The 15,044-nt window shown below is 35.6% G+C and overlaps 1 protein-coding gene across 1 annotated transcript; it reads right to left on the reverse strand.

Annotated features, from left to right (window-relative positions):
- Nucleotides 1-366: 366 nt before the first annotated feature.
- Nucleotides 367-14,279, reverse strand: LOC149077283 (2-Hydroxyacid oxidase 1-like). The gene is made up of 4 exons (XM_089242368.1): nt 14,200-14,279; nt 8,032-8,172; nt 5,991-6,142; nt 367-641 (listed from the first exon to the last, which is right to left on the reverse strand). Exons 1-4 carry the CDS (start codon nt 14,277-14,279, stop codon nt 367-369), a joined length of 648 nt encoding a protein of 215 aa, XP_089098494.1.
- Nucleotides 14,280-15,044: the final 765 nt, after the last annotated feature.

Here is a 15,044-nt window from a genome sequence, read left to right on the forward strand (position 1 = left end):
GGCAATTTAATTGATTTTGAAATGTGCCAAGAGCCAATTAAGTGATCTGGGAATGTGTCGTTGGCAATTTGGTCGATCTGGAAATGTCTCGAGAGCCGCTTAAGTTATCTATATAGAGGCAGGTCCGCTTAAGTGTTATGAAAGTGTGCTGCGAGCCACTCAAATGATCTAGAAGAGTGGCGGGCCACATGAGTGGTTTTGTTTTCTGTCACGGGCAACATCAGATGATTTCGCCTGCGGGACAAGGGCTGAGCATGTATATTTTAGGTTGTATTGACGCATAAAAATCCTCAACAGGAGGTACAGAAGGCTGGCCAGACCTCAAAATGAAACATACAGCCCTTATTGAAGCTCCTTCTCTATAGTTTACTTGATTCGTTCGATGATAGTGGAAGCATCGCAGGTGAAAATAGCAGACTTTGCACCGTCGCACGTTACTACGAGAGCCTTGAAACCGGCAGTTTTCGCCCTTCGTGCTATCTGTAACGTTTCGGATCGGTCCGTCAGAATGTAAGTCTGCATCCACAACACTGGTTCGTTTCCATAATGATAGGCAGCTTCGTAAGCAGCAGCCGCAACGCTTTCGATGGACGCGGACGAGAGACTGCTCAGTATCATAACTGCACCCATGCTCACTGCCGCTATTGAATCACAAAAATTAAGAATAAAATATAAATAAATAAAATATGCGAAACAATCTTAATATAAATGTACAAGGAAATTCTGAAGCATACATCTATGTAACTTGCGAGGAAGAACGATTTTTTTCATTGCGCATCGTGTAAAGTTTTACACGAATTTTTCTCTCTCGTTTTTTGATAAACACGGATAGACCATGAAAAACGAACTCTATGGTGAGATAAAATCAAGGTTCCACAACCTTCTCGTTCTGCTGGGAAAGATACGCGGTATTTCCTGCGTGCCAGAAATTTGTATATACAGGCTGTAACAAGCTGTTTGCCCAGCAGATATATCTGCAACCGTTGACTTTAGAAGCATACATTCACACAGTTGCAAAAACTTTTCAAATAGCGGCTGCGCTTACGCAGCTTATTTTATAAAAGCTTCAAAAATTTGTTTGAGGGATCATATACATAAGGGGGTCCTCAACGCATAGTCCGCTGGCCACATTTGGCTCTCGGAGCTTTTTGTCGTGGCCCGGTGATCATTTTCAGAAAATGGTTGAAAACATTGAAAACTATTAATTCCAGAATTAATGAAAGAAATAATTTTGGAATAAATGAAAGAAATAATTTCGGAATAAATGAAAGAAATAATTTCGGAATAAATGAAAGAAATAATTTCGGAATAAATGAAAGAAATAATTTCGGAATAAATGAAAGAAATAATTTCGGAATAAATTAATGAAAACTCAGAATTAAAGATAGAAATAATTCCGGAAACAATTTTTGCAACAAATAATTTCAAAAATTAGTTAAAAAATATAACATAAATTAATGAGAAATAATTTCGTAATTTTTGATAGAAATTGCTGCATAATCAATAAGAGAGTAATTATAAAACTATTGAAAGAAATGATTTCAAGAGATATTGAGAAGGAATTTAATTTCACAATTACCGAAATAAATAATTACAGAATCATTTAAAATGATTTCAGATTAAAATTAATCTCCGAAGTAATCAATTGAATTAGTAATTAATCATGAACTTTTTTTCAGAATAGGTGAAAAAAAATTGTTTCGGAGCTAATCAAAATTGATAATTCGTAAAAGAAATAATTTCAGAATAAGTAAAAGTCATCAATTAATTTTTGTGCCTGCGTAACTCGGGCCCAAATGGACTTGGTGGCCCGTGGGCTTTGTGGGAAGTTTCAATTCGACCCCCCTGAAGACTCTCCTGTTATACATAATCAATAAAAAGAAATAAACTTCTTATGCAATCCCTGTGCGCTAAAACTTGAAATGATTGAAATGTTGATCTAGCTCTGGAAAGTATGTATATGCAAAAAAACCCTCATGTGACTAAATATAAAATTTATTATTTCTTAATTCTTCAAAAACAGTTTCTATGAAACTTACTCGCAAAAAACTTCCTCTCGATTCTTCTTACCCTATCAATAATTATTTAATCAACGAGGATTCCTATTATAAATATCCGGGTGTAATTATTTCTGCCGACCTCCGTTGGAACCTCCATGTTGATTACGTCTTTCATAAGTGTCTCCAAAAACTTTTTTCTTCGTCGAAACCTTAAAAACTACACCCGTCACATCAGAATCTCCGCTTTCAACACTATATCCCTCCTGTACTCTCATATGCTTGTGAAATCTGGGAACCCCCCATACTCTCTCCAATATAGACAAACTAAAATCTATTCAAAATAAATCCGCCCGCTTCATTTTAAACTGTTGGTCACCCTCTATCTCCGATAACTGAACTCAAGCGCCAACTTCATATTTAACCGCTTTTCACCCGTTAGATATATCTCTCGAATAACTTTCCTTTTCAAAATCCTTCACGGCCATTTTCATATCGACACTTCCAATTTTCTAACTCCAGCTTTATACTTTTCCAATAGAATTAACCATTCCCATAAATTGAAACCTATCTTTGCACCCACTCTGATTGTTTCAAATTTAGTTTTGTTTCTTACCTCGTACAATAACCGACTGGAACACAACCTCCCATCAAACATTTTTTGGTTGCACAAAAGTTTCCGATTTCTTTTGTAACATCAACCGTCTCTTCTGTCAAACTTCACCACCGCATTACCTTGTATAGGCCTTGGCCAAGCAATATTGAATAAATAAAATAAATAAATTATGGACATATTAAACCTATATTATCACTATGCTTTGGTCATTTATCACTGTTTTCTATTAAGTTTTTATTGGCTCAAACGTTGCCAGTTTTAGGCACCGTACAAAAATGGAATGAACTCAACACCACTTAAAAACGAAACATTTCCAAAAAATTCAAATGTGGATAAAAGTCCCTTGAATGTTGATAAGAAAAAACATGATATTTAAATATTCTTCTACATACTACCTGTTGTGGGCTATTTTCTACTTTTGCAAACTGTTTAGCAAAAGAGGAAATGTTCTCTTTTGAAAATAAGGTTTTCAATTAGTGATGTAAAAGATATTTTTATAATTCCGTCCTTTTTATATATATTAGTATCATATTGTATTTTAAGGTTTTTGTAATTAGTCCGTGCTTAAAGGCTTTTCCAGTACCATTCTGCCTTAAATGACAATCGATAGTAAATCACTCAAGTGATAGATCGGGATGGTGTGTATATCACTGTATTGACACGTTTTCAATGGCTCAAAATGGCCATTTTTAAGTGACTGTTCACATGTAGAATGAACTTACACCAATTTATTTTTCGCACTAAATAGCAATTACATTTTTTTTCTGAAAATTACTGTGTTTTGACAATTACAGAATTTTTACAACTTTGAATTGATAACGTACGTTTCGCAATTTGTGAACTACGCCCTGAATCACTAGCGATTGAAGTTCTCACAGTCGCAGTTGCATTTCACTAATTGGACGTTTCAGCGAATCAATGAATGAACGCCAGAACTTTGCCACTGGACTTATCCCGTTGCCGAGATCTCTTCCAGCCGATGGACGTTTCAGCGAACAGAGACTATAAAAAAGTTAATTTCTTCATTTTTTATGTATACGACCCCACTAAGAAATTTAAGACATTTTGAGTTAACCGTGTGTAATTTGAAAAATTTAGTGATTAAAAGTATGTTTCGAAGGTTGCGGAGATATCCGTTTTGTAAACAATTTTGGACAGCCTTTATAGGATGAACATAGCTAGATTGATAAGGACAGAACATCGCCCTTGGGCTGATCTGCATTTGCAGATTTGCACCCCCATTACAGACGAAGCCGGAAAAACTGGTGTGACCATATGACCCGTATTTTACGGGACACATTTCCGTAATTTTAGCCGTCCCAAATATATATAAAACGTCCCGTTTTTTCCCTTATTTTCAATAAGGCATATTAGAACTTTTGTAATCAAGAATTAAGATTTTTCTCATGAGTTATAAATCATATTATGATAATTATGACTCTATCACAGGGGTCTTCAACCTATGGCCCGTGGGTCGAATGTGACGCTCCGAGTTTTTTGCTGTGGCCCGTCGAGCATTTTCAGAAAATAGCTACTTTACATAGAAAAACGATTAAATGAGAGATTAAATGATAATGATTAAACGATTAAATGATAATGAGAAAAAAAAGAGAAATTCGTTAAACGTGCTCTAGCAACAGAAATCTGTACTGCGCTATTTAGAACTGTGAAATACTTTCCAGATTCAACAGTAATGCTGTGCATTTGATACACTGAAAACGGCCGTCGCAACGAACTCGGGGTACTCCGAGCCAAAACAGTTTTTGAGGCTTACGATTTCATATGGGCTTTCATATTTCGAGAGAACAAATTCGGCATCCACAAGGTATACATAATTACAAAATTGCAGAAATGCTAAAAAAAACACTTTAATGAAAGAAAAAATTTAAAATTATGGTGAAAAAAATAATAATTTCACAATCCATGGAAATTCGTAATTAATGAAAAAAATAGTTAAGGAATTACTGAAAAATTAATTGCAGAACTACTAACACAAGTAATTTCAGAATTATCAAAAAGTAATTTCAGAATTATCAAAAAGTAATTTCAGAATTATCAAAAAGTAATTTCAGAATTATCAAAAAGTAATTTCAGAATTATCAAAAAGTAATTTCAGAATTATCAAAAAGTAATTTCAGAATTATCAAAAAGTAATTTCAGAATTATCAAAAAGTAATTTCAGAATTATCAAAAAGTAATTTCAGAATTATCAAAAAGTAATTTCAGAATTGTTAAAAGTAATAATTCATAAACAGAAAATAATCTTGAGAAAGAAGAAATAATTTCATAATTAAAGAAAATTCCAGAATTATCGGGACAAATTTTAGATTTAATGAAAAAATAATTTATTAAAAATAATTAATTAATTACTGAAAGGAAGTTCTTCAAAAGTACATAAAAACTCAAATTTAATGAAAGACAAAAATTTAGAGTAAAAATATTCAATAAAATTTGGGGTTTAAAATTTCTGTTTAACAACCGAGAATACCACAGTATGGCTTGGTGACCCGCGGAGTTCGTGGAAAATTTAATTTGGCCCGTAATGCCTGAAAGATTAAAGATCTCAGCTTTATCATAATGACAAAGAGAGAGAGAGAGTCATAAATATATTCATCTACATTCATGTTTGTCAAACATATTTACAATTATTACAGTTTTACTCTGTGAAACATTCAATAGCCTTCTGTTTCCCCCCATTGGCGATTTCCCAGCAGTTTTGGTGATAGGTGGCAACTTTAATCGCTTTTGGCAGATTTTATGACAGCAGTTGGCGATTTTGTTTGCCTTTGACTATCAGGTTGTCGATCAAAATGGAAACTTTACTTGCATTTGACAATTTTTTTTTTCTATAATTGTCGATATCCTGTATGGTTCCCGATTTCCCGAATTTTTTATGACATGAAGGGCATGAATGCATATGAAGGGTCAGCCTAAGCATCTGTCTTGTTGCGTGTATTGATATTTTTCTACCAGAGCACCTTTCGTTGGCCGGATGGAACCCATTGGCGAGCCGCAGGTAGTATGTACATCCCTGGACAAAATGATAAAATTTGCAGCAAGTGGACACTCGTCTGAGTGTATGTGCAGGCCTAACGTATCTATGATGTCAAAGATATGCGTGGGTTTTGTTCCACTGGTACTGCCACCTGTCTTCCATATTCTGAAGTGAAACTGCAGATGCCCGAATTTTCATGTTATGTAAGTATCGTGTTGAAGTTCTGTATTGAAATGGAAGACCGGCTCACATTCACATCTAGAAACCAATTTCAGCCGACAGAAATTGTGCCGTCAAGGATTCGAACCTGGATCCTCTCGATTTGAGTCCACGTGACCGCAGAGCGATCTATCATGAAGGACAATGACGGATAATTGTTTACCTCTCACGGTAGCCAATTCACCGTCAGGATGAGCTAAGTTTTGAGCAGCAGCTGGTGAAAACCCGAAAGGTATGGATATCTTTTTCCCGAGAACAGTGGTAGTGAGATCGACTTCGGATACATTTCGTAAAACTCGATTCCGAATCTGGATACTGGAAGAAAAAAAAAAAAAGCTCATCATCGCAGTATTTTCTAATAAATATAGTGGCTAAGAAAGTCTGTATCAAAAGTTTGTCCCTGATTCCCAAAGTGGGGTCCACGCCCCCCGGGGGGGGGGAGGACATTTTTTATTTTTTAGTGGGAGCAATTGGGATTTTTGAAAATTCATATTTAATGTAAAAATAATTTCTCAGAATTAATGAAAAATTCATATCCAGTGGGAGAAAATATTTTCTCATAATTAAGAAAAAATTCATATTTGGTAACGGAATAATTTGAGAATTAATGAAAATTCATATTTAATGAAAAAATTATCTCAGAATATTCTCCAATAACGTAGGGCTTCCTATTTGACTCAAAGACCTTGGGTCCCGTTGGGTCGATCTGTTGAGACGCCTCTGTGTGAATATATACCAGACTTATTGGCCATTTACATTGAGCTTCATGGAATTTGTTAATTTTTTTGGCCCTCACTGTCTCAAAGGTTGAAACCCCTGCTTTAGAACAGGTTGATATATTTTTGGCTTCCTTCACGTGTGAATAGGAGATCCCTTTTCAAATGATGAAAGCTACAGTAATACTTTCCTCAATAAACACTGCCCTTTAGCGGACACCCTAAGTAACGGACGTTTTCTTTTAAATCACGTCGACTGGCCTCGGTGTATTCTGCTATACATTAACGGACACGACTCGTTAGAGGACAAAATTCTCGGTCCCGTTGGTGTCCGTTATCGGGAGGTTCTACTGTATATGTCACGGAAAGGAAACGGGAGTTTAAGTAGGACCTATATACTTTTTTTTTGGGGGGGGGGGGCACACACAGGGTAATTTGACCTGTAAGTGGGAGGGCACAGAGAATCTCTTCAAATAAATTTTGAGCTTTTAACCTTCAAAAAGCGTTTCAAATTCACAGAAATTGATTAAAACATAACTTAAAGATTCTTTTTCGATATTTTAACTCTTTTTACGATTTTCGTTTGTCTCCCCGTTCCTTCCCCGTGTGAATGTCTCTTGGGGTGGGGAGTGGTATTAGGATTTTAAAAGATGTTTAGGTAGGGCATAGCGAAAAAAAGGTTGGTAATCACTGGTTTAGGCAAGTAGTAAAAAAATTGCAATAAATAGTTAACTAAGCAAAAGAAAAAAACAGCAGTAAAACTAACAGCAAAAACAATTTACAAATTTAAATGTAAAATTTATTCAAATACACACAAGGATGCACATACATAGTATCAAATTTCGATAATGTAAATAAGTACACGGTGTCCCTGTAAGTCCTAATTTGGACTTATCACCAAACGCTAGTCGTATATGTATGTTTCCAATTTAAAAATGCTCGAAATGTGCTCAGAAATTACCCCGTACGGGTTTTGAGAGTGAAAAATACAGTATGTGTCTCAGAATAAGAAATCTAAATTCTTATGTGATCCCCCCGTCCTCTAAATTCCAATTAGAAAGTTGCTGCCTTGTGCTGTCTGCCCTGAGCACAACAAAAGTATTCCACGTTTCCAAATGCACTGAGATATTTGAATTCGGAGAAAAAAAGTTGGGAAAGAAAAGCATAATAAGCTTGTCCGTTATAGTTTTCTCTTAAGTTCTCTAAAACTGCGCCAAGGGATACATAGTGATCTGTATATATTCCATGGGCTAGTTAAATGATGATAAATGTGCCACGGACAGCTTAAGTGCCCTGGTACTGTGCCGCTGGTCACTCGAGTGATCTTTAAATGTGCCGCGGGCTCGCTTAAGTGAAATCCGTACTCGTTATATTGGTTTTTTTTTATGTGTTTAGACAATTTGTGTGATTTTATGTGTTGTTACTTCTTCGATGGGGATACAAATCATTTTGTGAATAGATTTTTTAAGCGGTTTCTCCTGTACTTACTCATCGAAAGCTTGTATGTTCCGGTAATAGGAAATTTTTCTTCCACCGGCAGCCCAGAAATAATTTCTACTTGGTAAGGGTAGAACAGCAGGAGCACATCTCTCGAAGTCTTCGATGGTTCCCAGCGAAGAGAGCGGCACGCTACAAAATGAATTGAAAATTCGAGTTAGATAGCAGAAGGTTCCAAAAAAATAAAGGTGAGCTTGGCTAATTCGAACTTGGTTTATTTGAATTTAGTTTCCTATTCTCTCAATTTAATGTTAAAATTTACCTGTTTAATACGACTTTTTCTTCCTCATATTTTGATAATTTGAAGTTTGATGCAGTTATGCCACGCGTGAAATTCTCAGAATTTCTGGCTGAATTTTGGTCACCCCTTTCTTTATTCCGTATTTAATTGATCTTTTCCAGAATATAAGGGGCCTTTCACACGGAGCGGATGCGGAGGTGGGAACGGAAGAAGTTTTAACAATTGGAATATACTGAGCCTTCCACACGAGCCGAAATTCGCCCGCAACTACGAAATGTTCATGCGAGTCCGGACGTGTCAAAACCTAATTAGTGCGGTCTCCGCATCCGCACATAGAAGTTTTGACAATTGGGTTATTCGGAGCTATTCACACGATGCGGATGCGGAGCGAATTCGTCCGCATCTTTGGCTACTTTTTAAACAGTATTTCGCGGAATTTTTTTAAATTATTTGCCATAAATACCCTTAAAAATATCATATGAGGGTCTCTGTTCATCAAATATGATGTACCCACATACGTCTATTCCTCTGTTTCCTTCTGAGATAAAGGAGATATAGCAACTTTAACTGCCTTTCGTCCATACTTTATAATTTTATACAATAAAACCTGTGCCAACAACGACCACTGACGGGACCAAAATTATAAGCCGTTCTGTTCATTACGAATAATAATTTAATTGACTAAATACTTTAATAACTTTTAAATTTAATTTAAAAATTTTACTTTTACTTTTTTTCTTTTTAAATATTTAAAAAATATAAATATTTGAAATTATATATATATATATATTAAATTTTTAATCTTTTAAGTTTTTTAAACTTAAAAAAAAAATACTTTTATTAAACAACGTTATCCACCTACGGCGTTCCATATCTCTTTGCTATTTGCTACTGTCAAATTTCACAAAAATCCAATTAAATTCAGATTTGTGACATGCAACACAAATAGCTACAATCATAAAATTGGTTTTAAATTCTTCAAATTGCTTCATAATATTCTCAAACAATTTGACAACAGCAAATCCGGCATTATCATCAATAATAATGTCAAAGTTTTGGAACTTCTTAAAACAGATAAAATTAAATCCATTGAGAATTTTGATTTTGAAAATCTTTTCACTTTCATTCCACATAATGAGATTCTTAACATGTGTGAATTTCTCTACAACAACTATGAACAATGCATAAAAAATGGAAAAACACGAATGGTTGAATATTGCAAAATTTTGTATTTTTGAAAACTATTTATTTAATGGTATTTGCTTACATAAACAAACCACAGGGATTCCTATGGGAATTTGTTTTTCTAGTGCTTTTGCAAATATTTTCTTTCATTACTTACAAAAATTCAATGTCTCTTAATATTGCTGGTATCAGATACATTGATGATTTAATAATGTTCAACTACAACAACTTTCACGAAATCAGCCAGCAAGTCTATCCTATCACATTAAATCTTTATAAAACCAATCACAACAATAATCAAGCTGATTTCCTTGACTTGAAAATAAACATTGTTAAAAATATGGTCTTTACTGGTATCCACGACAAAAGAAAAGACTTTAATTTCAAAATCAGTTTTCTAATCAATCACAATTCAAATATCAGGCAAAAGGTTTTCAAAAATATTGTATTTTCTCAAATTTCTCTCGCATCAAACATATCTGCAATAATGCCAACGATTTTCAAAAATAATTAATTAATAATTTTAAATAATCTCAAAAAATCCTAATATGCAGCAGGTTCCCTCCTTACACCTTGGACTTACTTCTCTCACACCAATAACTATAACTGTTCACTTTGAATATAACCGCCATAACTATGACTAGCACATGGTATGTACAAAAACCCATTTGTTTTGGCTTTATATTGTGATTTTTGAATTCAATGGTACTACAGCAGAACGTCGGGGATCGAGCATCGATTTTAATATTTGAATTTTTCATTTTTGAATTCTTATTTGAATTTTTCATTTTTGAATTCTTATTTGAATTTTTCATTTTTGAATTCTTATTTGAATTTTTCATTTTTGAATTCTTATTTGAATTTTTCATTTTTGAATTCTTATTTGAATTTTTCATTTTTGAATTCTTATTTGAATTTTTCATTTTTGAATTCTTATTTGAATTTTTCATTTTTGAATTCTTATTTGAATTTTTCATTTTTGAATTCTTATTTGAATTTTTCATTTTTGAATTCTTATTTGAATTTTTCATTTTTGAATTCTTATTTGAATTTTTCATTTTTGAATTCTTATTTGAATTTTTCATTTTTGAATTCTTATTTGAATTTTTCATTTTTGAATTCTTCGATTAATTTCTTTTTGAAATTTTCATTGTTCATATTTTTTGCTTTCTCTTTCCAGTTCACATAATTACTTTGTTTTCTGTTTTTCATATATATAAAATGGAACTTTAACAATGTTTTTTCCCTACACTGCATATTACAGCTGCCTATTTCGCTGATATGAGTGAGTTTTGACAAAAATAAAAAATTAAATTTTCATAATGTACATTTTTCTATATCTATCTATGTATATATACACACACAGACATAAAGTATATATATATATATATATATATACCATTTCTAGTGCATTTCCTAAAGCCGGGTGGGGGTCTGCTTCTCCACCCCCTCAAATGACGGGCCTGGTTAGGTAACATCAATCCAGGACGTGTAGTGTCTCTGTACCAAATCACAAACATGTATAGAAATGATTTGTAAAAGCAGCTACACCATGCCAATTACAATTAATGGATTTCGATTAGCAGTTGGTCTTTCAATCAAGAAGTTTCTACTGAACATGGTTTTGCACCTTCTCAGACTACGACAAATCGCAAGTTGCCACCGCCATCTCACTTTCAACGCTCCAGGTCAGTCACATCACTCACCTTGCTGCTGTTATCGAAATCCCCCCAGTCAATGTCATGGCAAGTAATAGAAAAAAAACATGAATTATTACAAGTGTTGAATTATTCCAAAAACGATAATTGGCAGTATCATGTATGGATCCCAATTTTCTGAATTTTTATGCAGATAATATGGTCAGTGTATGTGAATGCACCGTGCCGTGCGCATCGATGACTTTCTACCAGAGCACCTTTCGCGGACCGGAGATTATGTCCTTCGAGCTACTTGCTGACTAAACACACCAGCAGGAGATCAGCAATGAACTTCGTCTAAAGCTGACGTCAACAGGTCAACAGGAAATGCACGTAAAAAAAGAAAAGAAAAACTACATAAATTTTTTTTCATGTTCTAATGTTGGACTTACTTTGGCAGATCGCAAAATGTCGGGTAATAGCTTTGGTTACAATGTACCTAGAAGTAGATTTTACATACATACAGCTATGTAATACATACAAGATTTTGCAAGACACGGATTGTCATAATTCATAATGAAAAAGTAAATACGAATACTATCTGTGCTAGGGGTGTCCAACCCACACGGGTAAAGGGCAAATATCTCCCAGGAAGGGGCAGAGCCGGGCCTTGTTTGGTCTGACAAAGGAGTGTACGTGGGTTCTACCCTTAGGCTGGGTGTGGGGCACAAGGAATTTCCTCCAGAGAAATTTCTGTTGCTAACCTTCAAAAAAGCATTTAAATTAACAGAAATTGATTAAAATACAATATAACCTCCCTTTTGCGGACACCGGCGGATCAAAAATATAATTCGCCCGTAAAAGAGGGGTGACCGTTAATCAGGAGTTTGAAGTGCGTGCTTTTATTTCACACGGGATTTGGCCGTAAAGGGAGGGATGAACGCATCTGTGGGGGGTGTCCGTTAAGAGGGATTTTACTGTAGCATATAAAAGGTATTTCTTTTTCGATATCTTAATTTTTTTACGAAAATATGGAAAAAAATTAATTTTTTATTTAGGTTGGGGGGGGGGGGGAGCAGGAGCCCACTATAACCATCCCCCCCCCCCCGTCCCTCAGCGTGCGTCTCTGATATGTATTATGCATCTGATATGTTATTGTATGGCATGACAATATTTACTCACCAATATTGTCATGCCATCACAGGCATGAATTTGCACTTTTTTAATTTTTTTTCGTACTCGACCCCGATCGCAAAATTTACTCATACATAGGGTGACCATACGTCCCGTATTTCCCGGGACAGTCCCGGTATTTTGTTTTTTTGGCCGTCCCGACTTTTTGGCAAAAGTGTCCCGGTTTTTCCCGTATTTTACACGAAGCCAACTTGAATTTTTATTGCTTATTGAAGTCAAAGATTGACATTATTTTTCAACTCATAAATTATTTTACAATAATTACAACTATATATGAGAATATTAATCTCCCACATTTGCCTTGAACGTTTGTCTTTCGTGGAATACATTGTAATTCACTGCAATTTGCATCATTTCCCGACATTGTGATTTTTCCGTAATTTCAACAATATTTGGCAACTTTGTTTGAATTTGGCGTTGTTTTTGATGAAAATTGGCGATGTCCCGTATTTTCCCGTATTTGGAAACGCAATGTCCCGTATTTCTCTCGAGGAAATATGGTCAGCCTACTCATACATCTCCCCCAAGAATGTGGGTCTGGTCGCTTCAGTGAACGAGCGCGAGCGCGGTACCTTTTGTCGGCAAAACGTCATTCAACTGAATACATCGCTCTCAAACGTTCAACAATCTATGAGACTGCATGTCGCCGCAGCAAATAGGGGTTGCCAACCGTCTACCAACTCAGGGCGCACTATCGTCATTGATTCAACGCCAGGCCCTTTGTACAGGCACGGTAAGAACCAGAAATCACCGGTCACAGAGACCGCTACTGTACAAAAGGACAGTCACGTATACCAGCGGCGAGCTCACTCTTGTACACTTGGCTAGCTCGTCATCGCCAAGGTGTGAAAATGTTGAGAGAAACCGGGCACCTAGCGTGAGCAGATTCAAGATGTGACGCTCTACCAAAGCTGCATTAAGAGTAAGCTGCATTAAGTTAACTTACAAGCGGCTTTGCGCTCTACCAACGAGGTGCTCCTTGTGAGGCCTCCTAACAAAACCGAATAATCACGACATATTTGACTGTGATGGTGGTCATCGAATCGTTCATGTGCCGTTAACGAGCCTATCAAAATGATAAATGGAGCAGAGCAGTAATTCCGGATGAAACTTTTGTCAATTATGTTCTAATGGTGGTCATCGAAGTGCTGTGCGACGTGTCAACTAACGATCAGGACCCCCCTTTACCATGATGCAGTGATGAGGACATTCACGAATAATTTATGAGGTACCTCACTACATTTTTATTTATTTGTGCACAAACCCTCATTTTTTTAAATTTTTGCAGATCCAAACTCCATTTGTCAAACTATTAATTCCGCCATTGGTAAATTCTAAAGTCAGCAAAATAATTTGATTTTTTGTCAGTTGCAAGCATTTTACCTTGTGAGAATCTCCCTTATGCAGTGAATTAATAAATGTGATTTTTATAAGTCTTGTTAACCCTTAAAAAAAGTGCAAATTCATGCCTGTGATGGCGTGACAAATATCCTCCCATCTTGGAAACGAGACCCATTTTTCTATGGGTTGGTTTTCGAGTGAATTTAAAGTGAAAAAAAAAAATTGTAAGGTCCATCTAAGGACCCCGGGGCTAAATTTCCAAGTAATCTTCTTCTACGGGCTCTATGCAGGGCCATCTCCACATCACAGCCCCCATCAGGCAAACTGATGTTATGGGACATTGTACTTTTAGCTGGAAGCGTAACTACTTACATATTTACACTCTCACTGTGGAAAATAGTAGTTCTAAAGAAGCCGAATCTCATCACATGTTTTCTCCCTACGGACACGGTATCCTCCTCACCAGAACATGGCCTTCGGCTCTGTCTCAACGAAGAGATATAAGCAGGTGGTCAAAGACCTGAGCCATGCAGGAAAAGACATGGTATATGGGAAATTCACCAACGACATTTCCTCTTCTGTCGTTTCGCCTCGACAGCATGAGCGAGCGATTGAGTGAATGCTGGTGCGACTGGAATCATGTCTCATTCTCTAGAAGAGGATTTTTTTTTTCTTTCGAAAGAGCACGCAAATATCACCAGGAGTACTTTTTGCGTTTCTTTAACCCATATCAAAAACAAAACGAAACTATCAAAATAAAGGTGGCATAATACCTGGTGCTGAGGATCTATGAAATGATTGAAATATGTCGAACGACCTTGAAGAACGCAAGTACGCAGCTACCAACCATATTGAGAACAGAAATTTTGCCACCATGATGAAGTTTAGATGCGGTAGTTTTTCTGGCTACAAAGTGCTTGTTTGTAATATGTGTACATCCATTATTTTTTTGTGTATTACATGTTTGTATTAGTGAAATAAAAAAAAGAATCGAAAAAAAATCATTAAACAACATCGATCTCTCTGTAATAATTAATACAGAAATGGTGAAAAACTTATAAGAAAGCCTACTCTTCATTGAAAAATAGACGTTTTCTGCGGTTTTCCAACTTCGATGCACGAATGGGAACCGTACTCCCATTTGAAAGAAGTCTCTCCACAGTCTTAAAAGTCAAGGGTAAAACGTCTGGGGTGGAATATCTGGGACGAAACGTCCGGGCCGAAATGTAACGGGGGCTAAACGTGCTTGGGGTGAAATGACGGGGGCCAAGTTTCCGTCAACCCTGTATAGTTACATAACAAAATTAGTTATGATACTTAAGAGTCATAATTATCAAACTGCATTTATATGTTGTGAAAATAATCTCAATGCTCTTGATTTCAGTAAATAATGTAATTTCAAGTGA

Source organism: Pholcus phalangioides, unplaced genomic scaffold (genome assembly GCF_987345545.1).
Source record: "Pholcus phalangioides strain wild (caught in Gottingen) unplaced genomic scaffold, Ppha-v1.0 ptg000015l_1, whole genome shotgun sequence".
In the NCBI taxonomy this organism is placed as follows: Eukaryota; Metazoa; Arthropoda; class Arachnida; order Araneae; family Pholcidae; genus Pholcus; species Pholcus phalangioides.

Coding starts and splice junctions, on each gene's coding strand:
- LOC149077283 (XM_089242368.1), bottom strand. CDS start 14,279: ATGATTCCAGTCGCACCAGCATTCACTCAATCGCTCGCTCATGCTGTC. Junction 8,173..14,199: donor CAGAAGAGGAAATGTCGTTG/GTGAATTTCCCA, acceptor TTCATTTTGTAG/CGTGCCGCTCTCTTCGCTGG. Junction 6,143..8,031: donor AACATACAAGCTTTCGATGA/GTAAGTACAGGA, acceptor TTTTTCTTCCAG/TATCCAGATTCGGAATCGAG.